This window comes from Phascolarctos cinereus, unplaced genomic scaffold (assembly GCF_003287225.1).
Source record: "Phascolarctos cinereus isolate Bilbo 61053 unplaced genomic scaffold, phaCin_HiC Scaffold_8;HRSCAF=390, whole genome shotgun sequence".
Lineage (NCBI taxonomy): Eukaryota > Metazoa > Chordata > Mammalia > Diprotodontia > Phascolarctidae > Phascolarctos > Phascolarctos cinereus.
Genome location: NW_027556291.1, coordinates 25,836,395 through 25,863,949, shown reverse-complemented (window position 1 = coordinate 25,863,949; position 27,555 = coordinate 25,836,395). Strand labels below are relative to the sequence as shown.

The window sequence follows — 27,555 nt, the reverse complement described above, 5'->3', positions numbered from 1 at the left end:
CTGAGCCAGCTTCACCCTTATACTGTTGGAGAAGCTGCAGCTGTGCTTCTCTTCCTATCTGTGTTTAAGTGTGACTGACTGCCCACAAGTGGTAATAGTAAACACGGGAAGTAGACTTAGGAATTAAGATGTTTGAAAAAAAAGTTTTTTTCTATTAAAGGGTTTCTAGTTCCCTGCTGGGAGGCTGATATCCCTTTCAGGGAAGTGCTGTAACGCTGGGACACCTCTTAGAGAGTTGCCCACTTCCAGATAATTGAAGGGATAATGAATAAACAGGAATATCTCTTATATGAAGAAAGGATTGGGAAAGTAAGTGTCACAAGTAACCATTACTGGTGAGTTGCACAGCCAGCAGTTACAAACAACGAAAGCTGGTGAATGAATGGCAAACTGGTAGAGGAATCTTCCCAGTTGGAAAGGGAAAAGAGGAAACCAAAATTATTAGTCTAAAAGATATGTAAGTCCCAGAATTCTACCTAAAAAGGAGACTTTCATTGCTGTGTGCTGGTTTTTTGGATTTGTTTTTGTTTGTTTTTTTGTTTGGGGAGGGGAACTTTGTTAGCAAGTGCCTTTGTGTCTGTGTCTGTCTTGTCTTATTATCTATGTCATAAAATCAAACCAGACTTTTCCTGGGGCCTTTATCACCTCAAGTAGTAAAAAAAAAAAATTTTTAAGAGAAAGAATGTCTCTCACACTCTTCCTGACTCTGGCCAAGATAGGAAGGCAGACAAGAGAAACACAGATAAGAGGGACACAAGGAACTGAAAATTTCTAATACCAAGGATATGTGTGCCCCTTAAAAAGCCTTGCTCATGTTTATACCCTCATTTCATTCTCTTGTCTTTCTTTATCTGACTCTGAACTTACTGAAACCAAAATCATAATTTATATATTGATTCAACATATTTTGCATATGTCCCATCTAAAGCTTTAACATCAAGAACATAAGATAAAAAGGGAAGAACTACCAGCAAAATCATAAATTATAATTTTCTTTATACTCCTATTATCACATTGTATAAAAAACTAAAAGATATTTAAGAAAATAAAAGTGTATGGAATACAATTATACTTTTTTTTGGGGGGGGGGAAGCACTCAGGGTTAAATGACTTGCCCAGAGTCACACAGCTAGTAAGTGTCTCAGTCTGGATTTGAACTCAGTTCCTCCTGACTCCAAGGCTGGTGCTCTATCTATTGCACCACCTAGCTGCCCCTTGAATACAATTATACATGAAAAGCTGAAGTCTGACCTTTAACTTGACTAGAAATCACTAAGTAATCTTTTAAAGAAAAAAGAACCATTTTTGTGATATTCTCAGAATGTAACATAAAAAAAAGAACATTATATAGTCTTTATCTTTCAACTGATTCAGGAGGGAACTTGTACCAACTTCATCTATACTGGCTTATTCCATTTTGATTTTTTAATGTTTATGATTCAATTCAACAAGAATTTATTATCGCCCAACTATGTTCAAGGGACTGTTCCATGTACCAAGAATGCAAAGATGAATGAAAATTGTCTGTGCATCAAGAAACCTTCAGTCAATTTGAAAAGATTTCACTTTCTAAAGTGTAATGTTCAGAAATATAGCTCTGGGGGATGAAGACAAAAAAGGGGGCACTGGAGTGGTTATGGTTAGTAAAATGGATCCTAACATCCTAATTTCTTTCCACAAGACAGCTACATTTTATGCCAACTCCAAGATCTACCCTAAACTAGAGAAAGTGACTATTTTCACCATCATGTATGCTGTGGTGGAACTGATAACTTTTCCTGACTCAGGTTTGGATTTCAAGGTTGCTGTTGGTCCCCAGATAGCCACGAGGACTCCCAGATTGGCCTTCCTCACATTTCAGAAGACAATCTAACACAAGTTAATAAAGGCCAAATAATTTTATGAAGAAGCCCTATTGTATAAGCACATAGGGCCTAAAAACTGGCAAAGGGAGTAAAAACTCTTAGAGCACGTGGGTACACAAAAGCCCTTTAGAGGGCAAAATAACTATCAAATATTGGTACTATTATTGAGTTTTATCAGATTGGGTAATTTACCTTAGGAGCAGAAAAAATCTGACCTCTGCTCCTTCCTGTGCCAAGGCAAAAGAAAGGAAGCACAGAAATTTCAAAGCTAATCAGTCAATTAGCATTTATTAAATACCTATTATGTTCTAGGCACTGCGCTAAGCACTGGCTAGGGTTTTGGGGAGCTGCAAAATGGGGATGATGATTCAAAACATGAGCCATAAGAAGTGAGAAAGGTAAGGTATCTATGCTTCTTGTATTTTGGGAGTAATGGTATAGAGAGAATGATATCACTAGGCCTGAGCTCTACTCATTTCATATTTCCCAATATAAAATGTTTTAAAATTACCAGAGTAAATAGTTTGGCTTTTTTCTTCATTTCAGCTGACCAATGAAGTAAAATGGGATCAAGATTAGCCAATATTTTCTCACATTCAGACAAGGTTAGCACATTTTGGTCCTCTTCAAGAACGAAGGACAACAACCAACCAAACCAGTGGGCACTTAAATGTTTACTGACTGAATGACAAAAAGGAGAGCTCCAATTAAACTACTAAGTATTGTTTATTTCCCTTTTACTTCATACTTGTAAACCACAAAATTCTACAACATCCAAAGGAACTTGGGGATGGCTCCGTACCCACGGATGATAACTGGGGATAGGAAAGTGAAACTCAGGTAGGGGGCCTTTGCAAATGGCATCAAGTTGCTCTCTCCTCTCTAAATTTCTGTAATACTGCTGACTCTCACTTCTCTCTGGTTCTTCATCCATCCCACACCCACAATCAGGGTATATACCCCAATGCTTTATCCTGGGCCCTGTTCTAATCCCTCTATGTTATCGTATTTGATGATCTCATCAGCTCCCATGTATTTAATCATCACCTCTATGTAAATGATTCCCAAATCCATATATCCTGCCAGTCTCCCTCCTGAGCCTCAGTCAAATACAACCAAGTGTATTCTGGATAGCTCTATGTAGATGGCTTTAAACATCTCAAACTCAGCATGTTCAGAACAGAATTTATGTTTCCGAAATATAGGACAATACCCAAACAAGATCAGAGAGCAAAAGTCTTATATGTACAGAAATACTTATAGCAAACCAAAAATTAAGATGTCCAACAACTGAGAATGGAAGAATAAGTTGTAGGATATGAATGTGATAAAATACTATTGTGTTATAAGAAAAAAGAAAATAGATGATTTCAGAAAGACATGGAAAAGACTTGTATAAACTGATTAAGAAGCAGGACCAGAAAAACAATTTATACTATAACATCAATATTTTTTAAATGAATGATTTTGAGGAATTTTTTAAACTAACAAAGAATGAAATGAGAAGAACCAGGACAATTTATACAATGACAATACTGTAAAAATTAGCAACTCTGAAAGCTTGTGAGGACTATGATCAGTACAAGAAGCCTAGCTGATTCAGAGGACTGATGATGAAACATGCTATTTATTACAGAGAAAATACTGACCAATGGTGCAGAATGAGATACGTTTACAACCATTGAGGGAATTTGCTTTGCTTAACTATGCACATTTGTTAGAAGACATTTGGGGGTTTTTTTCTTTTTCTTTTTTTTCAATGAGTGTGGGGTGGGTTAGAGAGAAAATACTTTGGGTTAATTTTTTTAAATAGGTTGCAGTGCTACAATTGTGAAATGCTGCTCCCACTTTCGGTGAGGTTACTCATTGTATTATTAGTTTTACTTAACTGTTTTCTTTTGTTACAAGAGATCTCTCACTAAGTGGGAGTAATCTCTAAATATATGTAATATAAAAATAAAACATATCAATAAAACTGAAAGTGACAAAAAAAAGACAAAAGAAAATGGCATCAACTATGAAAAAAAGAGACTGGAAAAGAAAGACAAGCCAATACACACAGAATACAGCAACAATAGCTGCTGAACTGCCACAATCTCAGGTAAGAAGGAGCAACATGTAAGAGAGGTTAATTGTATACTAGCACTGATCTAACAAGGTGAAGAAAAGAACATGGATTGCTGGTGGGGAAGATCTTTCTGGACACAAGTAGAACACAAACATTTCTACAGTGCTGACTATGTGCGAGGCACTATGCTAAGCACTATACAAATGTTATCTTATTTGATAATCACAACAACCCTTTGGGGTACATCCTGTCAATCACTCTTATTGAACTGAGGTCTTCCCAACTCCAAGTCCAGGACTCTATCGACTACATGATCGAGATGCCTGGTTATGTTCTAGCACCTTTGTTGATTAACTTCTGATAACCAAAGTATAACTGGGTAATTATTAAAATTAGCAAAATAACTGGTATAATTAAAGTATAATCAAAACAAGTGGAATGTTACTATGAGATTGAGACAAGAGTTAGGGGAGACAGTGACATAATAGGGTGAAAAATACTGGAAGAAGAATCTGAAGATGAAGACTGGAGATGTAAGCACTGCCATCAACTAGTTCTGATGCTGCACAAATCACGCTGGGCTTCAGTTTCCTCATCTACAGCTCTAAAATCTTAGGATTCAACTTGTTGGGAAATTTTTCATAATCCAGTATCTCATGCATCTTATGATTTCCTCACTGTAAGCATTCACACCACTGATATGGACTGCAGCCCTCAAAAACTTAACAAATTGTGTTAGCGAGTTACTCTGGCCAAAATATTAGTCATCTTGTAGACAACTTGGTTGAAGAGTCTCAACAAACACATCTAAGTTAGTACGGACACACAATTTGTCAGTTGGCCCAAACTCAGAGCATGGTAGAACTGGCCAGATCCTGAGCTCAATAGGCAAAGCCTTCAAGAAAGTAAGGGTCACCACAACACAACAGAACAAAATCAAATGTTAGGAAACAAATAAAACAATAGGTCAGAAACATGAAGTTTTAAGAACCACTATTCATTTGACAGCTATACGCAGTAGCTATAACTAAAACATACACTAAGATATGAGCAAACTATATCATCTTGGTATAAACACATCTAACACTATAGAATAAACTTCATCATGCCCAAATTAAGGAAAAAAGTCTGATTCCATTCCTGTTGGGGACTTTTTTTCTCCCCAAATGTAAAATTCTTTAGATGAAGTTCTGAAATGTTAAAAAAAGACTAGTTGTAGTTATAGGTCTGCCATAAATCTGTTCCCCTGTGTCTGGGTCTTTTTCAGTCATTTAACATTGTTAGGCCTCAGTATCCTCATGTCAAAAATGATAAGGTTGAAATACAAGACCTCTGAGGTCCCATTCAGATAAAGTTCTATGATTCTAATCCTTATCTGGAAAACTGTAATCCTACAGAACCATACAAAGAGGATGTTATTTTTTTATTTGTATGGTACCACAGAGGGAAAAATACCACTACTCTTTATGTTAAAATAGAAAACAACAAGTTTAGAAGACAGCATAATTTGATCTGTCTATACCCTAAAAAGTCAACCATTCCTACCTGACCAAGGGAACCTGAGGTTCTACACCCCCACTCCATAGCTAATTTCCCTTAGTCAAGAGTTTTCATTTATTTAAAAATCAACATTTTCCCTCCAAACTTTAAATCAGTAATAAAATTCAATCTATCAGAAATTAAAGGATTTTGCTATGTTCAGTAAAAATGCCTTAAGAGTCTTGTTGGTTGTGTGTGGTTTTTTGGGGTTTTTTTTTGGGGTTTTTTTTGGGGGGGGTACCAATTGGGGTTAAGTGACTTGCCCGGGGTCACAGAGCTAGAAAGTGTCTGAGGCCAGATTGGAACTCCTGCAGTGCTCTATCCACTTCACCACCTAGCTGCCCCAACAGACTTTTGAGAAAAACTAAACTAGGGGGGCAGCTAGGTGGTGCAGTACATAGAGCTCTGGCCCTGAGTTCAAATCTAGCCTCAGACACGACACTTACTAGCTGTGTGATCCTGGGCAAGTTGCTTAACCCCAATTACCTCATCAAAAAGCAGAGACAGAGACAGAGAGAGAGAAACTAATTTACATAAAACTGGGAAATGATACAGACTGACATCAACGTTCTCAAAACATAAAACAGTACAATTTTTCCCATCTAGCTATACCAAACTTACTCCAAAATTCTGAAATTCTATCACATGTATTATATAAAATGACATGTAGACTGCAACCTCCAATAATGGAGAAGAGGAAGTATAAAAAATTCAGAGATAAGTAAAATTCAGGCTCACATCTCCAAAAGTGAGAATACTCATATAACATATGATAAAGCCTTCTCTTTTAGTAGAAAGGTTTATAAAACATATAGCAATATATGTTCCAGATTGCCTGACTCTGAATATTAATAATTTAAAAATCACTTCTATTAATCCAAATCCCTTTGAAAAGGTTGATGGAATGAATGAGATCATCACCAATAAAGGAAATACCCATATCGAAGATCACACATACAAAGAAATAATTAAAGGGTTCGTAAAATCCTTTCTACCTAAATTCTCTATGATGCAAACAGAATAAGTGTAATTACCTCTTTTTAAAATATCAAGAGAGCAATTCACTGATTTACCTTTAGTAAGCTTCATGATAAACAGAGAACCCTTCCAACATTCTTTTTAAAAGATCACTCTCCAGTAATCACAGATACATACCTTACAAATCAGGACTTTCAGTGTAGGGTGTCTATAAATTGAATCTTTTTGGAAATGGTTCACTTGCTGTCCACAAGCTGTGCAGCTCACAATTCCATGCAGCCCTTCTTCTAAAACAGAAACGTTCCCATCATTCAGAAATAAGACACTTGAATACATAGAATTCACTGTTTTATGACCATTCTACACTTCGAAATGTTAGTGTCTCGTTCTAAAACATAATTTTCTTTATAAGTAGAGTGGCAACAACAAAATAAATATATACTTTTGCTTTTTATAATAGTCTGAAATCTGTGAAACTTGGGATAAAACCTACACCAAATTTATTCAGAGGTTACAAAGACAGCAACAGATGCTTTTTTCATTTCTGCTAAAGCACTGTAAAGTATTCTTCCGTTTCCCTTCCCAGCCCTATTAAAATTGAAATTGACATTTATGTATTAGGTATCTTTGTGTTCCTACAGAAATAATGGAGATGCCAAGTTATATTCCCCACTCTCCCACTCCCCGCCCCCATCCCCAGACATGGAGGTATTTATTTAAGTTTCTCAACGTTAGGCTTATAATGCTGTGGATTCAGGGTTGGCAAGGCTAGAAACAAATGGGCAGAGGACAAACTCTTATGCTGTTGATAGGACTCCAGAATTGGGAAATGGTTTTATAGAACAATGGGCACTAATTTAGAAGTCTGCTCATCCCATCTTACCTAGCAATTCTTTTAATGAGATACTATCTCAAAAGCATCATAATAAAGGACTTCTGTCTTCCTAGTAACAAACTGGAGACCACTTCTGCCCAACAACAGAAGAATGACTGAATAGCATATTAACATGAAAAAATATTGCACGGTAATAAAACAATGACAATGAAGCACACAAGGAAACACAGGAAGATTCATATGAGATGATACAGAATGAAATGGACAGAAACAGAAATGTATGCATATCTAAATGTAGAGAGATGAACAATTACTTTTTTAAAATTAAGAGAAAAGGATAGGGGTTTCATTAGTATTAGAAACTCCCAGGTGAGAAAAACTCCTTTCACCAATGTAGGCCTGTACTTTTCTCACCTATTATAGTCTTAGCTGCCTAGAACACTGAGAAGTGAAGTGACTTGTCCAGGGCTATACATCTAGTATGTGAAAGACATGGGACTTGAGTCCAGGCTTCAAGGTCAGCTTTCTATCCACTGCCAATTGGTGTAGAAAAAACAAAGTAAGGGGAGAGGGAAAAGAAGAGTGGAGGAGTAGGGAAGGGAACAAAGAAAAGGCCAAAGCTGACAGAGCTTCAGGCAAGTAAAGAAGGTCACAGAATGAAACCATTTTCTTTGCCTTTTAGCCACCTGTTCAGTTACATCTGTTAAAGATTTTCAGTATGATTTTGTTTTTTCTATGTTTACTTGATCCTGTTAACAGTTGTTATATTAATGAGCTTAAAGATGTATTCTTTCAAATGGTTTTAAGAAAATTCTAGGGGTTCTTGATCATCCTATTTTTATTCTCCTTTAGATTTTGCTACAAATATTCTCCTGCTACACTATGACATGGAATCCCCAAACTGCCTAATAAATTTGTCTTCAATTGAAATCAATGGCTTCCTTAAGTCAAACAATTTTGTCAACATTACCTACCATTACTCTATTCCCAAGAAGTAGCTATTTAATGTGTACTAGTACTACAATTTCATAAAGGCTGAGTAAAAAGGAAATAAACTATATTCAGAAACACCTCAAAGGAACTGGCTCAAAGCAGCAACAAATATGAATAAAAGGAATTGCCTATCACCACATCTTTGTCCCCCAAAATGCAAGAGGATAGATGGTTCCTCTATTTAATGCATAGATACTGATGATTAATTGGAGCAAACTACGTTTGGACTTGCAAGCTCTGAGGAGGAGCACAAACTCCTCAGCAGGAGTAACTAGCAGCTCTTTGGTACAGCCAATGTATTCACTTAATGTTACAGTCAAAATATCACCCAATTTAATTGCCTTCTGTGAGTATCAATTTTCATGAAAGCTTCAAGATCCAGTTTAGAGACTATTTGCCTGTACTTAGAAGGTTAACTTAAGTTAAATGATAGATTCTCTCTCAGGAAAAAAATAGAAAATGATTGCTACCATTCATATAACAATCATTTCTTTAAAAAAACATAACTTCAGTTGACATACAAAAACTAGCTAACTTGTTTCAGTAAAACAGGTACAAAATAACGGTTTCATTTCACAAAATTTCCAAGCAAATTAGAAATAATATAGTTTCAATGTTATGAAACATTAAGGAAAAGTAGGGGGATTCAATTGAAAATTTCCCTAAAAAATTCAGTTTTTAATTGCCTGCTTATCAGATGTTATCATTCAAGAATTCCATACGAATAAGACTATTTGTCCAAATGTTTTCATGATCTTGAAGGGCCATCAAAATTAGCATACTGTATACCAGCCCCATAAAAAAGGAAACAGCTCAATTGGGATGACTGGATGTTTTCTTAAAGCTTTAAAAACTATTTCTGGAAATTCAATGTTAGGCGGACATTAAGTAACCAACAATAAGGTAACTGAAGGGATGATAAAAGAAGAGTTTTGCCTAATTCAGAGTAGCGATTCATAAGAAATGAAGTATTTGTATAGCTGTAACAGTATCTGAATGTACTACAAGATTTTCTGAATACAATTCACACTATTGGCTTTTTTTTGTTTGTTTTTGTTTGTTTTGCTTTTTGGTGAGGCAATCGGGGTTAAGTGATTTGCCCAAGGTCACACAGCTAGTAAGTGTAATGTGTCTGAGGCCACATTTGAACTCAGGTCCTCCTGACTCCAAGGCTGGTGCTCTATATACTGCGCCACCTAGCTGTCCCTTTTTTACTTCTTTTCTTCCCTCCCTCCTTTTCTTTTTTTTTTTTGGCTAGACAATGGGGTTAAGTGACTTGCCCAGGGTCACACAGCTAATAAGTGTTATGTGTCTGAGTCCAGACTTGAACTCAGGTCCTCCTGACTCCAGGGCTGATGCTCTATCCACTGCGCTACCTATCCGCCAACACTATTGTTATTAATTTTAATGTAATTGCAATTTCTTTTCAGTAAAGATACCTCTTCCTTTATTCTTCAAGCTCAGGCCAAGGGTGGCTCAGACTGAACACAAACTGTGGCATGGTACTCATTGTTTTGTCAGGGAAGGTAGACAGAAAAGTACTTGACATCCTTCCTGTATTTTGCTACCGTACAAGGTCTTAGGGTTCCACAAAGCAATCAACTCCATTCCACAGTTGCTTTCCCTCTTAACAACAAGAGTACCATCTATTTTTTTTAATTAGGACCTGTGATTTTGTTGGTATAAGAAAGTCCATGTATCTACCAATGTACCTGGACACCTTCTCTGCAACTTATTTTCACAGAGAATTGCCTGGGATACCAAGAGGTTAAATGATTGACCCCAAGTCACAAAGTCAGTATTTGTCAGGGGCAAGATTTGAACACCAGTCTTCCTGATTTTGAGATCAACATTCAACTACGTCGGGTTCTCCTGTCTTTGAGGTCAACACTCAACTACATCAGGTTGTCCTGCCTATCTTTTAGTGATTGATAGCCCAAACATCAGAAATACCTATTTATATAAACAAATTAAATTATATCAGTAACATTTAGGTATTATATCAAACATAGGTATTAGAGATATGTCTGACCCCAAAAGGCACCATCTACAAGAAGTAGACAGGAATTGATGAAGGGTTATCTTCTATACAGCATTTCTTGTGTAACAGATTCATTGGGACCACACGAGTAAAACAGAATCAGTGATGTGTTAGCGGGCAAAATGTGAAAATAGCTTAATAAAGCATTATAACAATTGTTATTAAAACAAAATTCTATCTGTATTAAGTTTGAGACTTTCAGTTTTTCAATGAAAGTGAAACAAACTAGATTATTGAGGAAGAAACCAGATATTTGTGAGATACTAAGTGAAGACTAGAATGTATTCTGTGTAGCTAAAATTAATATGAGTATGTCCACTGGCTAACAATATCAAAAAAGAAACACCAAATCCTCAAATCATGGATAGGCATAATGATCAGAATTCTATGTGAATGTAATAATGAAGTGATCATGGACAGGAACCAGGAAGACAGATAATCATTTCTCAAAATGATATTTAAAAACACTACCCCAACAGTCAACCACAATCTATAATCAAGCCCCCGTGGTAACTAACACAATGTATTTGCTAAATTTAACTAGTGACCATGAAAAATAGTAAAGCACACTGGTCTACACAATGTTTGAACCATCCTTAATATGCTGATCCAAATAGCCAGTCAAATTAAATTATTTTCAAAAGTCAAATACTATTATAAAATTTTCTACTGAATACTTGATTTTTGTTTTCATACTACCAACAGGTATATATATGTGTAATGAAGTTGCCATGACCCCCTGGAAAACAATAAGGCATGGAAAACCAAGACCATATTGCTGATACATACATAAAAACAAGGAGGCCTTTTCTTCATGTATCTGATAGTTTCTGTGGCAACAACCAAATCTATATAACGTACAAAAAAGTGTTTTCTGGGGACCAGCCTAGTTAAGTTCAAGTGGCTCATCACCATATCGGCCATAGAATGATGAATCTCTTGGCCACTGCAAGTCAGAGAGGCCTATAACCTACATCAGTGGAGGAAATGGATTTGAAAATCTTCGAGTATTAAATATTAGTGAGTGTGAGCAGAAGTCAAAAGTTCAATTCCATCTGAATTCTGTTAACATTCACGAGTTTGAAAACATAAATTAAAAACCAACGTGAGATGTTTAAGCACTACTGTCCCCACAAATGTATATAGCATTGGTTATGGAATTATCAGTATATCAATTAAAATAGGGCCGGAAAGGAGAGCTAGAGCCTACCACCAGGAGCATGAGAAAAGTGACACCACAATCCCCAATCATTTTATTTTAACCCCTGCCTCTAACAATCCCCACTTAAAGCTTCTCTCTAGCAGTGCTTATCCCAGATCGCCTCAAACTACTGCTTCTCTACTCATTTTTGCCAACTATTCAGTCTCAGAGTTGGGGAACCAAAAGCAAAGGTTACATTAGGATTCTGGGAAAAGAGTGCTCAGAGACCTACCAGTCCTAGCCTATGCTGGCAACTTGCCAGTTCTCTCAGACTTTAGAGAACTGTGTTTATGACTGGCCAATTGTTGCTACTGGCACTTCCCCTTCCCTGGCACTAAATAAATAAAGGCTAACATATCATCCTGTGTTGGATTCCCTACAAATACCACCAATATTAGAACAGAGGTATAGCACCTCTTTGTGAATATTAACACTGAAAACTGTTTCCTTGGCATTCTTCAACAGAAGCTATTACTTAGACAACTAATGATACAACTCGTCATTTTTATAAGCATATTTTCTAATTTCACACTGAGGTAGGTGCTTTCAATAGCTTAAATCCAAATAAATATGATTTCACTAATAAAGTATTTTCAATAACTCTCATATCTACATAACACAAGATGTGCTATATCAAAGTGATACTTAAAGGAAAAATCTGCCTTTAAGATGGTTAAGACTTAGAGACATAGGAGTGTAACTTCATGGAGAGAGAGAGACAACACCTGCTAAAGGTGGTCTCTCTTCTCCCCGCCCCTCATGAAGTCATGTGAATACCTCACACCTACACAACTCAGACTCCACAGTCATAAGTTTCAAAATGAACCCAGCCTCTGCCAAGCTATTATCCTTTAAAGGTCAAAACATGGTTATGGAATGGATTGAGTAGTTGGTGAGAGAATGGTGAGAGGTGCTAGGGTTTGGGGAATTGTTTGGTTGCAGATTTTCATGGATATACTATTTTACCTATTAACCTACAGGTAAAGGAAAAGGCTAACTTCTAATTTGAATGCTTTCTACATAGTTGTCTTTTGTTTTAATGGTACAAGGAAGTAGGTACAGGAGAGCTATCATTTTAGGTAGGAGAAGCCCCTGCTAGGTGATTCATAATTTCATTCTTGCTCATTGATAATTGAATGGATACTTCCTGAAATCATTAAGATTGAGAAATCTTCGATGCCTGCCTAGTTCTTCTATTATTAGGACTGAGGCAACAGTGGTAAATATCTTCCATCAAAATACTTCATTGATGACATGAGGAAAAAGCCCAAAAATGAAGTCTCCAGAACTACATAAAACTTGGGGCTTCCCAATTAACCATTAAAAACCATTGTGGTTTATGGTAACCCATGAAACAATATGTATAAATACATATTTATATAGGTATCTCCTTATTTAAAGGAACATGAAAACTATCAACAGGCCTGAAACCCCTTCCCAGGGCTGACCACTGTTAAAATAATCCAAGATGAAAAAAGGTAATACAAAAAGGCACGAGGTAACCCATTAGCCATTAAAGGCAAGGGACTCTGACACATGATGAACCATTCTGTGCTTCCAAGTGCAAAGAGAAATGGAGATTATTCTCAAGTAATGCTTTTAATAAACACGGCTGAAGATGGGAGGTATTTTTAAGGAAGCACAGAGATTTCCCGATGTGGTCATAAACAGCCATTTTAACTCATGTTTTTAATTTTTTTTGCAGTTGTATTTACCTCCGCGTTTTTTGAGATTTTCAGTTTTCATTTTACTTCTGCTTCTAAATTCAGGCCCTTTAAAATCATCTTTGTCTTCATTCAGCACTGGCTCTGGTTGTACAACCACTGTACCTAGAATGATTTCATTTAGAAATTGAAAACCATTACACATCTTAAATGTGCCTGTGAAGTGCAAGACTTCAGTTCAGATCAAGCTAACATTGCTGTTAACACAACTTTGTTCTTTCAAGTTTTTAACACTCTTTTACGAGGAACTCTTAGAAACAAGTGGAATAGGGCAATGGAAAAAGGGCCAAGTGCTAACAACCAGGTTACCTGTTAGAATACAGTTCACAAAGACTGAATAAAATCATTAATTATGACTTGAACATAAAATAACGTGTGAATTGAGTCTAGTTCTTAATACTCTAGTGTTCATATCACACAAAAAAAATCATGAAAAATGGACTTTACAGGAGTTGTATTAAAGAGGCCAAATAAATAAATAATTAAATGATCCGACCTGGAAACCAAATTCCTCTTTCGCATTTATAGGTGGTCAACTCAGAAAAGAATTCTATTCCATGGGCACTGAAGTAACGTATACTGCTATTAGATGCTTACACTGTTCTGTAAATCAATATATCCCAACAAAGGTGGCCCAAGTTTCTGACATACTTCAAAGATTTCCACGTGCCATAAACAGAGGGATGAAATCTAAGGATGGTTTAAGATATTTAAGAACAAGCAACCTAAAAGTAAACATTACAGGGTTAAATTGTGCCCCTCCAAAAAGAGAATTTAAGAAAGGGACTCCTTTGCAATGCAAGGTCTCCTTAGGTAGCAGGGGCTCCTAGGATAGCACATAAGTCTATAAGTAGGAAACTGGCAGGGACTGCTGTCTTCTGACATATTCTTATGCTTTTTGAGGGAAACAGCTAATAACTGGCAGCAAGTTACAGAATTTAGCTTTTTAAATAATTTGAGAGTTCCTAGGGAAAGAAAGGATATAGTAAACTGAAATGTCTCCCAATTAACATATTAGGAATAAGAATATTGGCAGAGGTTAAAACTTCATAAAATGACATTTAATCATAGGACAACTTCAGTTATACCTTCTTCAAAATATACCTGCATTTTAGAGGAACTATGAATATACCTCTGTGTTGATAACAAAGATTAAGGGAGTCCTTTCCTAACTTTTGCTTCAGAATTGAAAGACATGCAAATGGGGGAAAGTGATCTGGGGTTGAAGGGAGCAGTGGCAGCTGATTTTATTAGCAATGCCACATCTACCATGGTGTTCAAAGACTGCAGCTTCCAAACTCCTAGCTCTTATCATGAACTGGCCCACTGGGGTCTGCCTAGAAGCAACTACAGAGAAAATATAGCTCAACCAACAATAAAATCTCCAGGGGCCCATTTCCCATGGGGACCCAATCTCACCTGTCAATCAACTATCCATACACTTAATTCAGCAAAACCATTACAGAGAATTATCTCCAGCTATTTAGAAAGATCCTTTCTTCTTCTATCTCCTTAAATCCTCTCAGCCATTATTTTTCCTTATTCCATTCTTGGTCCCTTGACCTCTTCCTTAATATTTCTAGTCAAATATGTTCATTTCCAATACCTAGCTCTAAGAGCAATCTCCCACCCTTCACCAACATGTTTACAAGTATTACAACTTAAAGCATATCAAAAAGAATTCAGACATCTGGGAGGTATGTAAACAGAAGGAACTGGGTTGGGAAAAACTGCTACAGAAGAACTTGAATATGGATCTCTGAAGAGTACTGAATTAAATTTAATAATAGGACAATTAGAAAATTTTAGGGTTTTTATTTTACTAGTTTTTTTTTTAACCCATCTCAAGATTTTAGCCTTTCCTCTGTTTTCCTCTCATCATTCAAACAATTAGTCCTTGGCTGATACGCCTGTGCTTTGATTTCTACTTTTTATTCACTCAAACGTAAGGGGGAAATCAAAATATCTGAGAAGTTTACCACAAGTTTTTATTATCTTCATCATTTCATGTACACCAACAATGTACAAAGCAAGAATAATTCAGATTGTTCTGCTCTAATAATTATATTTATTGCATTTGTGATCAACAACTCAAATTGGAAAGTAAAAAAATTTTTAAAAGATGCTAACCTAAAATCTAACTTTCAAAAAGTGTTGACCATTAAAAACTTTTAGATAATAAGCTTGATAATACAGATAACAATAATCTTATTATTAGATAAAACTCTGTTGGATTTTAGGTAACAAAGATAAAAACGAACAATTTCAAATATATTAAATTCTCTTCATGTCCATACCAAAACAAAGAGCTGACCGAGTTTAAAACTGTTAGTGAAATAGTCAGTTTAATTGAATCTTGAATGAAACAACAGTAACTTCTGCAACTTGCTCTTGGTACACAAATAAGATTTACAAACAATAAATCCTTTCTAAAGGAAGAAGTGAAAGAGAAATAATGCTCATTTGGTGGAAAGCAAGGCAAATACTAAGGGGAGTTGAGCTATATAACAGGATAATAAAGTTGAATCTGCTATGAAGCATACAGAAAATTAAATGATCGTAATTATAAAGTGTTTTAAAGCTGCCTGAGCCTAACAGCACTGGACAAATTCGGAACAATAAGAACAATAAGACAATTGCTAAAATGCTATGTCTGGTAATATGATACAAATCTAGCAGTAAAATGACTCTACCGGTCATTTCCTAGAAACAATTTCCATGTATTTTGATTATGCAGACACTGAAGATAATTTTTTTTAAACAAAAGAGATTATTTTATATCTATGCATACACAAATAATGTGTTACCTTTAGGCAAGCTTTGCATAGCTATATCAGTTTCTGAAGTGTCAATAGAAACATCTTTATTTATAGTTTCATCAAAGGCTTGTTCACCATCTGATCCTACATATTTTGTTACAACTGTAGGCTTCCTGCAAGAAAAATAAGGAAATTTGATAAAGCCAAGTAAAATAGAACACACTGCTAAAATTGAAAATACTTTGAGCAACTCTAAACATAGTTCTAGCTACAGATATCCTTTGGCTTTAGAAAACAGAGGAGTTCGTATGTGTTTCAATATTAAAAGTAAAAGAAACTTTAGAAAAGGTTTGGAGAGATATTTTTGGTGGCTAAACATGCCCTAAGGGCAAGTTAAGATTCAATCCTGATCTGGCTATTGATTTGCATTGTGTTTATTTTGTAGCACTTGGATGACCTTGTTGCCCACCCCTCCTTTGACAAAGGAAAAATTTTACCGTTCCTGGAAATCCTAGAGTTGGTACACTCACAAAACTTGGGGCTGGATTCCCATCACTCACCTGTCCTCAGAATATTAAAAATCAATAGCAGAGCTGAGCAATACATCACATGTACCACATTACAACATTTGATACATTACTGTCTGAAAAACACTACTGTTTTAAAATTATTAATTTGGGATTATATGAGAGGAAATAACTACCAACTTCATAAAGTATATAACTGTGAAAACTTGTTAAGTTTTCATCCTTAATTTTTGCTGATCTCCAAAAATGTTTCAAAACGAAAATGAACTTAAAATTATTTCCTTTCCATTAACTAACCTTTTTGAACGGGACGGTCCTAAAGATTTGGCTTTCTCTGAAGAGGTATTTGCCTAAACAACAAACAAATACAACTGTGAAAAAATATCCTTCAATACATGTTATCCCTTTACTGTAGTAATGTTGCTTTAAGAGAAAAAAAACGAGCCCTGGTAAATTCCATTAATTTGTTGTTTCTTTTTCTCTTGGGGGGGGGAAGGGAGAAGGAAGGCAATCATGAGCATTGTTGCTGGACTATTGCCTGGGGGAATAAAAGGTAAACCAGAGCAAGAGAGGTTTGTAACCACCAAGCCCTATCCCAAAATTCACTGTCAGCAATGCCTCCCAGGTGACAAACCCCTTAGAAACTGCTCTAAGATAGAAAACCAGGAACTATGAATACTTTACCTCATCAGTGCCTTGTATTTGAATATTTTAAAAATGTACTGACAGTTCCAGCTTAGCCTATACCTTTCAAACAAAATATTAAGGGAAAAATGACATTATAGTTATCAATTAGTTCCATAGGAGGAAGATAACAGAAGGATCAGTTGGTCAAACAATATTACAGCAGCCAACACAGATAAGTTACATGGTCCTCCATACCAGGGCCCTGAGAAACAATGAGATGTTAAGCAATGGCCTGCAATGGAAAGAACACTAAATTTTTGAGCCAAAAACCCTAAATTTCAATTTGACTTTTGCATTCGTTGTGTGCTTGTGCTTATGATTCCTCTAGCTTTTAGTAAGCTGACACCTATCTCCCAATAATCACAAAAAATTTACCTTGGTCTTATTATATATATATTTGCCAATTACCTGTCTATGCATACACTGTTCAGCCCAAGAAAACTGAAGCTCCTGGAGCCAGTACTATCAAGGAGTGTAGAGCTTGGAATATAAAAGATATGGACTTATAGCCAAAGTAACTTACCCAGCAAAACTTAGTATAATGCTACAGGGGGAATATGGCCCGTTAATGAAAAAGGATTGCCAAGCATTCTTTGTGAAAAGACCAGAACTGCAGAGAAACTCAGAAGTTCAAACACAGAAATTAAGACAAACATAAAAAGTTAAACACAAAAAATCATAAGGGATCAAACAAGGATAAACCACTTACATTCAATTATGGGGAGATAAAATGTGTCCGTTCTGAACGGATCCTCAGGGGTCAAAGCAGTCTAATTAGAAAAGACCTGGGTGGGCTTATTTTATAATTTAATGATCTTAAGAGAAGAATGGAAGAGAAGGAAAGAGGAATATGGTGGAGAAGGGGTAGAGGGAGAAAAGGTTAGGGAACATTATCTCACATAATCATGGTATGAAAGCAGTCTTGCAAACAAAGATGGAGGGGTGGGGGAGCAGCTGTCACTTGACCCTCATTCTCACCTGAACTAGTCAGAGAAAAGAATATACACACACACAGTTGGGTATAGAACTACGTTTCAGTCAAGAGGGAAATAGGATGGAAAGTAGAAAAGGGAGAATCAGAGGGAGGGCAGATTAAGGGAGGAATTATTTCCAAGGCAAACAAACTCTTAAGATACACAAAAATTTAGATTTCATTTTGAGGTGACAAAGATAAGGAATATGAGATGTCCATCAATTAAGGAATGGCTGAATAAGTTATGGTATATAAATGTGATGGAATATTATTATGCTGTAAGAAATGAAGAAGGATATGGTTTCAAGAAGTCCTGGGAAGACTTACATGAACTGATGTAGACTGAAGTGAACAGAATCAAGACAATTTATACAATGACAATGATATAGTAAAGACAAACAACTTTGATCAGAATAATGACCAACCACAATTCCAAAGAACTAATGATGAAACAAGCCACCTACATTCAGATGTGAAGGACTCAGTGTGCAGAATGAGATGTATATTTTTTGGGGGACATGGCCAATGCAGAAATATATCTTGCTAGACTATATAAACACACACACACACACACACACACACACACACACACACACTCTTTTGCAAGAAAGGTTTTGTTTTCTTGGAGTACTATCAATACTTAAGTCAATACTGAAAGGAATTAACTCAGACTATTCACTAGAAGGTCAAATACTGCAGTTGAAGCTGAAATACGTTAACCACATAGTGAGAAGACAGGACTCACTGGAAAAGACCCTGAGGTTGGGAAAGACTGAAGGCAAAAGGAAGAGGAGACAGCAGAGGATGAGAAGGACAGATAGCATTATGGAAGTAACAAACATGAGCTTGGACAGATTTAGGGAAATAGGAGGATAGAAGGGCTTGGTATGCTATGGTCCATGGAGTCATGAAGAGTCAGAAGCGACTAAACAACAATAAATAAGTGAATAAATAACACCAAATGTTGAATTTGCTGAGCTTAGCTGGTTAAAATGAAAAGTGTATCTGTTCAAACCATGCAAACCTTCCAACCCTATCCACTAATCTATCTGATCCAGATACTACTCAATATTTACTAGAAAAGGGAACCACATACAATCAAAATTGAATGAAAGAGTTATCACTCTCCAAAGAGGGTGAAGGGAGGACAAGAAAAATGTTCATTTTCCTTTCTTGATAATTTTCTCATTGCTATACTTGCAAAAAAAGAACCACCCAAATGATTGGCCCAAGATACACTAAGTATCAGCAAAGAATACGAATATGGAGGGTGAGGGATGAGAGGTGGGATGGAGAAGATTAATTTATGTTTTAAAAATCAATTTAATGTAAGGAATGTAGAGAACTTTTTCCAGGAGTTTGGCTGTGAAAAGAAGGACATACATAAAATGACAGCCCGAGAGAAAGGCACTTAGAGCTCTAGGCATGAAAAGTTTCTGCAACAAAATTTTTATAAAACAAAATCAGAAGACATTATACTAAAGCCACCTAGATAACAATATATGTAACTCTGGAAATGAAGCTAAAATTTTTTTTAACTATCAAACTGAACCAAAAAAAGTTTGACCATATTCCTTACTTCTATAAGTAAGTATAAGAAACAATGATATAAAGGGGGTACTAAAGTCACCATTTTCAAGAGGTCTACGGATTCACACAAATAAAAGCAGCTACCATAATAATTTGCTAGAGATGGGAAAAAGGACTTTTAATGTCATTTGCTTTCTTTCTTTCCCAAATGGGTATAATTTTAACAGAAAGGGAAAAAAATAATAAAAGTAGAGCTATAATTTTAAAAAGGAAAAAAACTAAAAGTAGAGCTATAAAATATTCTGAATTACATTAACAAACAGCATAATTTATAAGATGTTAAATACTCTATACCTTGAAGGATTAGCATTAATTGTATTCAATATGAAGTTTTTCCTATTTAATATCCTGGAAGCATATAACTGTCTGGAAAATACTTCAAATTACTCTTACCTCTTCCTTGCTGATTTCCATTGGATCCAAACTATTTCCAGACCTACTGCTTTTATCTAGAAAAAAGAACCAATCAAGTACAGTATTTATGTTTCATAACGATTATCTCAATAATGTTACAAAAGAATAAATACAATTGCCAATGGAAGAATTAACTTCTGCTATTTCTTAAATTAGCATAGTATTTAGGTGATAATGCAGTGACCACATTAGATTTAAAGTTAATACAACCCTGTAACAATTAGCAGGCTACTCTCTTTCACCCTTTTCCTCCATAAAATTTAATTATGATGTAAGCATTGAATGATAATACAAAATGATGTCATTTTGATGTAAAGAATCTACCAGTACAGTGAAACTGTAATGAATGATACTTTACCCTCAAAGTAACCCTGTTCTCACAAAGCTTGTACAAACAGAACACTAGCAGTATCGCGGGGCCTAACCTAACAAGTAAGAAAGGCTTCAAACCTGGGCATTGCAATGTACACTCTGCCAAGTATGAGGCCTGGCCTAGCTAAATTTGGAACGGCCTATGCCCACAAGATTCCTGTTAGGGGAGGAACTTTTTTTGGCCAAAGGAACTCAGAAAGATCACCTACATTAAAGGTGCTGAAGAGCGATGATCTACATTAATAGAGGAAGTACTCACAGGAATGAAATGACAGACTCCTCAAGAATACTGAAGCAACTGATTGTTAACTTTCATTAAACCTATGACAAGTCCCATTCTACTAAGAAAAAAAAACATTAGTTCTACAACTTAATACCATTTAAGCTTATGAACCTTACCATTTCCTTCAAAAAGCCTGTCAATGTAAAATATGCATACAATTAATGTTCTCATATGACTAAAAAATGGTTTAAAAAACTGGCCATTAAACTATACTGTCACTAAAAGGACAAAAAAAATGTATTACAACTCAATGCCTATTGCAGAAATTGTCACTAAGGGAACTGAAAGTCAAAGTAGTTTTGTCACCGCTCTCTCTCACAGCCTAGTCAAGCTCTCTAAGACTAAGGTTACAGGGTTGTCAACTCGTACCAGTCAAGGGTACTTCCTCATCTGAGAGGTCCCTATACCTGAGAAATAATAGATCCAGTTCCTATCCTTTATATATCTCCTGGTGTGTGAGGAGACCAAATTATACTGTTCAAATATAGTTTAACTGTTTGGGGGGGGACAGACGGACACGGACAATGGTACACATGTACAGACAGACAGACGGATATAAGGTCTATTTAAGAAGCAAGTACAAAAGGAAAAAGTGAAAAGAGTAAAAGCCTAGAGTGATTAATGTTCAACTTTAACCAATTTCATCCAAAGTAACTTTTATATCAACTTGAATTAAAAAGATAGGATGGGGTGAAAGAATGAGAATCTTTCAAAGTATCTGCCCAAAGTAGGTGGGAGACACAATGTTTCATCTTTAGCTGTGATGTTATGTTTTCTGATTGGCAAGCTCTTGGCTCGGGATATGGTGAGGTGGGAGAAACAGGGGTAGAATGGGGGGGTGGCCGAGGGGGTGCACAGCTCTGGCGGCAGAAGAATGATGATAAAAGCCTAACTGTAACTTCTTATTGTAATATACTTGGCTTGTACAAACATGGGGCAGCTGGTACCTGCTTGTCTCACTATCTCTCAAGGGAAAGAAGGGGAAATAAATACCATTAACATCTCATAAGTACAGAAATTCTAGCCAAGAATTCCATGGTTCCATGGAACACAACTGAGGAAGTTTTGCCATATAGGATCCCAGAATCTTAAAGCCTGAAGGAATACAAAATCTCAAACTGATAAAGAGAATAGCTCAGTAGAAGGAGTGCCCATATCTTCTTCCTGATATCCCTTTATCAAAGGCACAACTGTTCTCACTGGTGCTATGACTCTTTCTCCATCCCACAAATCCAATTATCAGGTCCAAGTCATTCCATCTCCATAATGTCTCTTTCATCTGTCTCTAGGACATCATTTTTACTACCAGCCTACTTTTCAGGCCCTTGCTGACTCTTAAGCAACCTCACAACAAGGCAACAACCTATTGACTTCTTTTCCACAGATATATCTTAACCTATGGTTCTCATCTAGTCAATCTACTGTTCAAAAACATTCAATGACCTCCCATAGCCTAAAAAATCAAGTCCAAACTCAGCGCTAGAATTCAAGGACTTAAACTGTGTAACTCCAACCTATCTCTCAAGCCTTACAATATTTAAGCCCAGTTAGTCTAGAGCAAGTTGCCATTCCCCAACCCATCTTGTACTGTTCCCATTTCCTGGAGTAACTTCTTCCTATCTCTACCAATAGAAACACTACCATACTTACAAGATCAACTCAAATGTCACCTGTTATATGAAGGTATGTATGTCTAATCCAAAGGGGAAGAGCGATCACAAAGCACTTTGTACTCCTCTTAAAAACTGCAAATATTCTAGTAGGGCCTTCTCTGTGGAAGGGTCTTATCAAGCTTCTGGACTGTTAGCTCCTTAAGGGCAGGGATTTGAATCTTCTTTATTTTTGCATCATGAAAAACGCCTGTCAAAGTGTACTGTTCATAGTACACAAGTATTAATTATTTGTTGAATGCTAAGACAGTCAACGTCTTAGGTTATAGGCTACCAAGCAGAGCTACTGTGAAGCTTTTTATGAAAAGAAGTATCAAATTAGGCACTGATTAGGTAGATTGTTAGCAAGGTATTTAATTTCTAGCTCTGTGTTGATATACATCTCATTCTATTAGGTAGTCTTTGGTGAAAAAACACACAAGTGATTAATACTTAGAAACTGTGTAACATTTGACTGACATTTTAATAATACTGTTACTTTTACAGAAAGAAGAATAACTGACTAGAAAAGATTATAGAGCCACTCTCTCAGCTATAAAAACTTACAAAAACCTGAGAGAATGGCCCACGTAACCCTTTCTCAAGGCAGCACCATGAACCCAATAATCACAAATCTTACTGACCAAGGAGAAAATATTAGCCTCTCGAAGGTTGGACTAAAAAAAAAAAACAAAAATCACCAAGTGATAAAAAATAATCAGAAGGCCAAATATGGAAAGGAGTTCATTGATCAGCTCAAAAAAGAAGTAACCAAAATTTGCTAATCCTGATCCTGGAGAGTAGTGGTGCTCATGATGCTGTAGAACTTACTAGTGGCTACTTAAATAAACATTTGGAGGGACTGACTCCTCCTAATCAAGTCTTCAAAGCACAACTTCAGTGGGATCCAAGAAAGCAAGAACCTAAAAACGACACTCAATCTGATTCAGTACTCTTACTGATTAAATGCAAGGCAAATGAACATGTAGGAAGAACTATACTAAAACCCAGAGAATACTTCAGCCAAAGAGAGAGCGGGAGGGAGGGAGGAAAGAAGGAAACTACAGACCAATGACACAAAATTTTTGAATAAAATATTAAGGAGACTACAACAGCATATCATAAAAATGATATACCATTATCAGGTTGGATTTATACCAGGAATACAAAATTGGTTCAATATTAGAAAAACAATCAATATAATAAACCACAGTATAACAACCAAAATAAAAATCAAATAATTTTATCAAAAGATGCCAAAATCCAAAGAGCAAAGATTTTAGTTACTTGTGACATTAGCAGTTAATGACAAACTAACTTTATACTATGGTAAAGCTCTGGTTGAAAATAATAAAAATTAAATCCTAATAAAAGGGAGCATTTCTAAGGTCCAAGGAGAAGTTAAGCTCTGACAGGGTGTTTTGGTTTTAGTGGAGAAAAAGTTAATGGCTAACAAATTTAAAGACTTTTAAGTATTTATATACAGCACCAGCAGCAGTAGCTATTTGGGAAGGTCTACAAATTTCTATGGCCAGAGACAAAAAGAGTGAACAATCACTGGAATGAAGACTGGCTGTGCCCAAAGATAATATAGGGAGAGCATTCTCAGGGAATTGTGGGGGTTGGCCAGGGATAGGGAGAGGAGAAAGGGTCCTCCCAAATGTTAACAGCAAGGACACTAATAATAAAGGGAATTGTCTGCCCATGAGGTCAGAGCCTGCTAGTAAATCCTCATCTTTACGGAGATATAAAGCTGTCAGCAAGGCTAAGACTTAAGTTAGTCTTAGGAGCTTATGGTGGGAACTTTGTATGTAGGAGGATAATGAGCATTGTCTCAAAGGTAAGGGGACACCACGGACAATATTTTTGAGCCCTTGTTGCCCAAAGTTCAACAGCCTAATCAACAAGGCTTTAAGTTGCTAAAGGACTAGAATTCTATTTTAAATTTCTTTTGTGTCCCTTACAAGGTTAAGAAGGATTAAAGAACTACTAAGATGGACTTAATGACCATCTCCTATTATTCAATTCATTCTAGGTAGGACTAGGTCAATTACAATGTTTAGAAAAGGCAAGAAAAGTCCCTCCAGCACCCTAGAATAGGAAAGGAAGTTAAAAAAAAATCAACCCCCAAAAAGTAGGAATCCCTGATTTCTGTACTATTCAAATGAAGTCATATTGTGAATTTAAACATTTCTGAAGACTAAAGCAGGTGTCACTGCTTCACTTTTGTTAAGAAAGAGATGGTGAGAACCATCAGAGTAAAGGTTATTCTATCATTGGTATAGCTTTGGCTTCCGTAAAAAATCCTATTGACCATTATGATTTTAGTAATGAAAGTTTTGCCTGTGACCTATAAGTATCATCAATCCTATGCCATATCAAAAGTTTTCTTCATGTTATATACATCACATATTTATTCACCACAGTTGAGCTTCTTGGGAAAGTTTCTGAATAAGCAGGAATTCTCAACTAAAAGTAAAGTCTTTGTTAACAGAACATACACTGGCAAACAGAAAGCTAAATTTATTTGAAAATATTCAAAGATTCTACAAGATAGGACCCATCAGATTTTTCCCATTTACCTATAACCTTGTTCAAAGTCAGTCTTGGAGGAGAATGTGCGTCTTCAGATTCTTCAGAAGAGTGTGCCAGAAAGTCATGAAGTTTCTGCACCAATGTATTCAACTTGCTTTCACTGTCAAAAATAGAAAACTTTAGTCTCTGAGGTTAACACTTAAGATCTACCAAAAAAAAAAAAGGAAAATTACTCAAAACTTGAATATTCACATATATCTCAAAAAGGTTGTTAAGGACTTTTTAATCCTTAAATTCACCAAGGAAATCAAAATGCCCAAAGTGACCCATTAAGATGCTAAAATAAAAGTATACAATACTGGCTCTCAAAAAACACTGCTAATTGAATTCAACATAAGTCTAAATTTCTTTTTAAAAACCACTTTTGAAACTGAAATGTATACTAAAATATTTAACATGGGAAGTTTCTCAATAATAATTTAATAAAATTATTTACCAAATTTGTTTATTCATTTTACGAAAAGTGGAAGCAAGACTCTACCAAACCATCAGTCTACCTCCTACTATTTCATTGCCTAGTCAAAACACTTTTTTAAAAATACCAATACCAGAAACTACTGGGAGAGGCAAGGTGATATAAAGGATAAAGGATTCGATTTGGACTCAATAAGATCTGGGTTCAAATCATGCCTTGGACACTTACTAGTGGAGTAACCCTGGGGAAGTCATTTAACTTCTGTTGCTTAATTTTTTACAATGCAAAATGAGAAAGCAGGACTGTATTACTGCTAAAGCCTCTTCCAGCTCTAAATCTGTGATCTAATGATAAAATCAAGATAGCTGTTAGGGGGAGAAAGTCATATTAATTCATGGCTGAATTACAGACACCCCTGAAATGAAATCAGAGCATTCAGAGCTTGGAAAGGATCTTAAAATCATTTTATACATGAGCAAATGAAGCAAAGGGACTTGGCACATAGTCAGATAGGGGAAGTAGCAGAGCTAGAGTTTTAACCCAGGTTCTGTGACCTCAAATTCAGAGATTATTCTATACCAAATGGCCTCAAATCTTGCAATACTCACACATCAATCTCCTCATTATAATTCTTCAGCAAATCAACACCTGAGGGTTCATTCTGGCAAGAGGCCTTGGATCTTCAGATCTCTCCAAACCCTGGATTTAGACCAGCTGCAAACTTGTGCCAAGCCAAGGAAACTACCACTAGTTTTATCTATTAACTACATTGTCTGGTCCAGCAAGGTGGGGCAAGGCAGAGGGAGGGGAAACACCCAGGGCCAGGATTACATCAAGAAATGCTCCCAATAAATGAAGCAGAGATCGGGTTCTACAGTACTATGTTGTACTACAATGTATGAGAGTCAAAAGACATGAACAAACAGTTCTCAAAAGAAATGTTAAACACTATTAACAACCCTATGATAGAATGTACAAAATCACTGATGAAATAAAGTAAATCAAAATAACTCTGAGTGTTTTACCTCACAATCAGAAACTGAAAACGATAAAAAAAAATAGGACTAATCAATGTCAAGAAGGGTAAGTAACAAGGATCGGCATACTAATACAGTGTTAGTGATGTAAATTAGTACAACTATTATGGAATTTGTCTCCATGGAAAAGATGGGAGGCAGCAAAGATTCCACTATCAATTTGTTTAGCTAGGCTAGCAGTAGCCAATAGATTGGATCAATGACTCCTCAGCAGTCGAAAACCCAGAGTGAGGGAGGACAAAGTCTTTTATGGAGATGAACAGGGTCTTTTTCTGACTGGCTAGAAAGTAAAAAATTCTCTCTAAATTCAGTGTGATATTATGATTGTTTGGACCTCCCCTTCCAAAACCTTCTTAACCACAAACAAGACAGATGAGTCAGGTCACAAGACAAAGGTAAGACAGTTTCAACTGATACATATTTGAATGAGGAGGCTGGATAAGTGTCATCTCAGCTCTTCCCCATTTATCATTCGGAGATGAGATCACTTCTCAGACAATAGAGGTTAGTCTTTAGGAGATAAGACACAGGCAATGAAAGCTGCTACCATGATTTGCTTGACTAGACTGACTGAACAGTAAATCTAGCTTAAATCTTAACAATATAGAATTAAAAATCAATTTTCAATTTCACAAATTGCTAAAATGCCCACACCAAGAGATTCTACTAGCCATATATCCCAATGAGAACAATGACAAAAAAGAAAGGCTCCATATACACCAAAATATTTGTAGAAACGCTTTTTGTGATAGCTAAGAAATGGAAATAAAGTTGATGCCCATTGATTGGGGAAGCGCTAAGCAGATTGCGGTACATGAATATAATGGAATATTGCTGTGCTATAAAAATTATGAATACGATGAATACACACAGCATGTATGAACTGATGCAAAGTCAAGTAAGCAGAGGCAGGACAGTATTTGAGTGAAGTAAAATGAGGAAGAAACAAATGATTTTTGTCATTTTGAGCATACTATAGACCATCTGGGCAGACATAGGCTAGAGTTGTT

General features: G+C 36.1%; 1 protein-coding gene across 8 annotated transcripts in view; it reads right to left on the bottom strand.

Annotated features, from left to right (window-relative positions):
- ATRX (ATRX chromatin remodeler) overlaps positions 1-27,555 on the bottom strand; it is a 209,273-nt gene that overhangs the window by 116,768 nt on the left and 64,950 nt on the right. For 6 of the 8 annotated variants that reach the window (XR_013483696.1, XM_020964560.2, XM_020964563.2 and 3 more), the window contains 6 exons: positions 25,081-25,193; positions 20,174-20,229; positions 16,828-16,880; positions 16,052-16,176; positions 13,236-13,349; positions 6,628-6,737 (listed from right to left, as the gene is read on the bottom strand). Coding sequence is in view for 7 of the 8 variants with exons in the window: in XM_020964560.2 (XP_020820219.1) it covers positions 6,628-6,737; positions 13,236-13,349; positions 16,052-16,176; positions 16,828-16,880; positions 20,174-20,229; positions 25,081-25,193 (571 nt within the window). In the remaining variant the exon portion in view is untranslated. The remainder of the gene's footprint in view (positions 1-6,627; positions 6,738-13,235; positions 13,350-16,051; positions 16,177-16,827; positions 16,881-20,173; positions 20,230-25,080; positions 25,194-27,555) is intronic. The other 2 variants (XM_020964565.2, XM_020964568.2) reach the window with 1 other exon arrangement.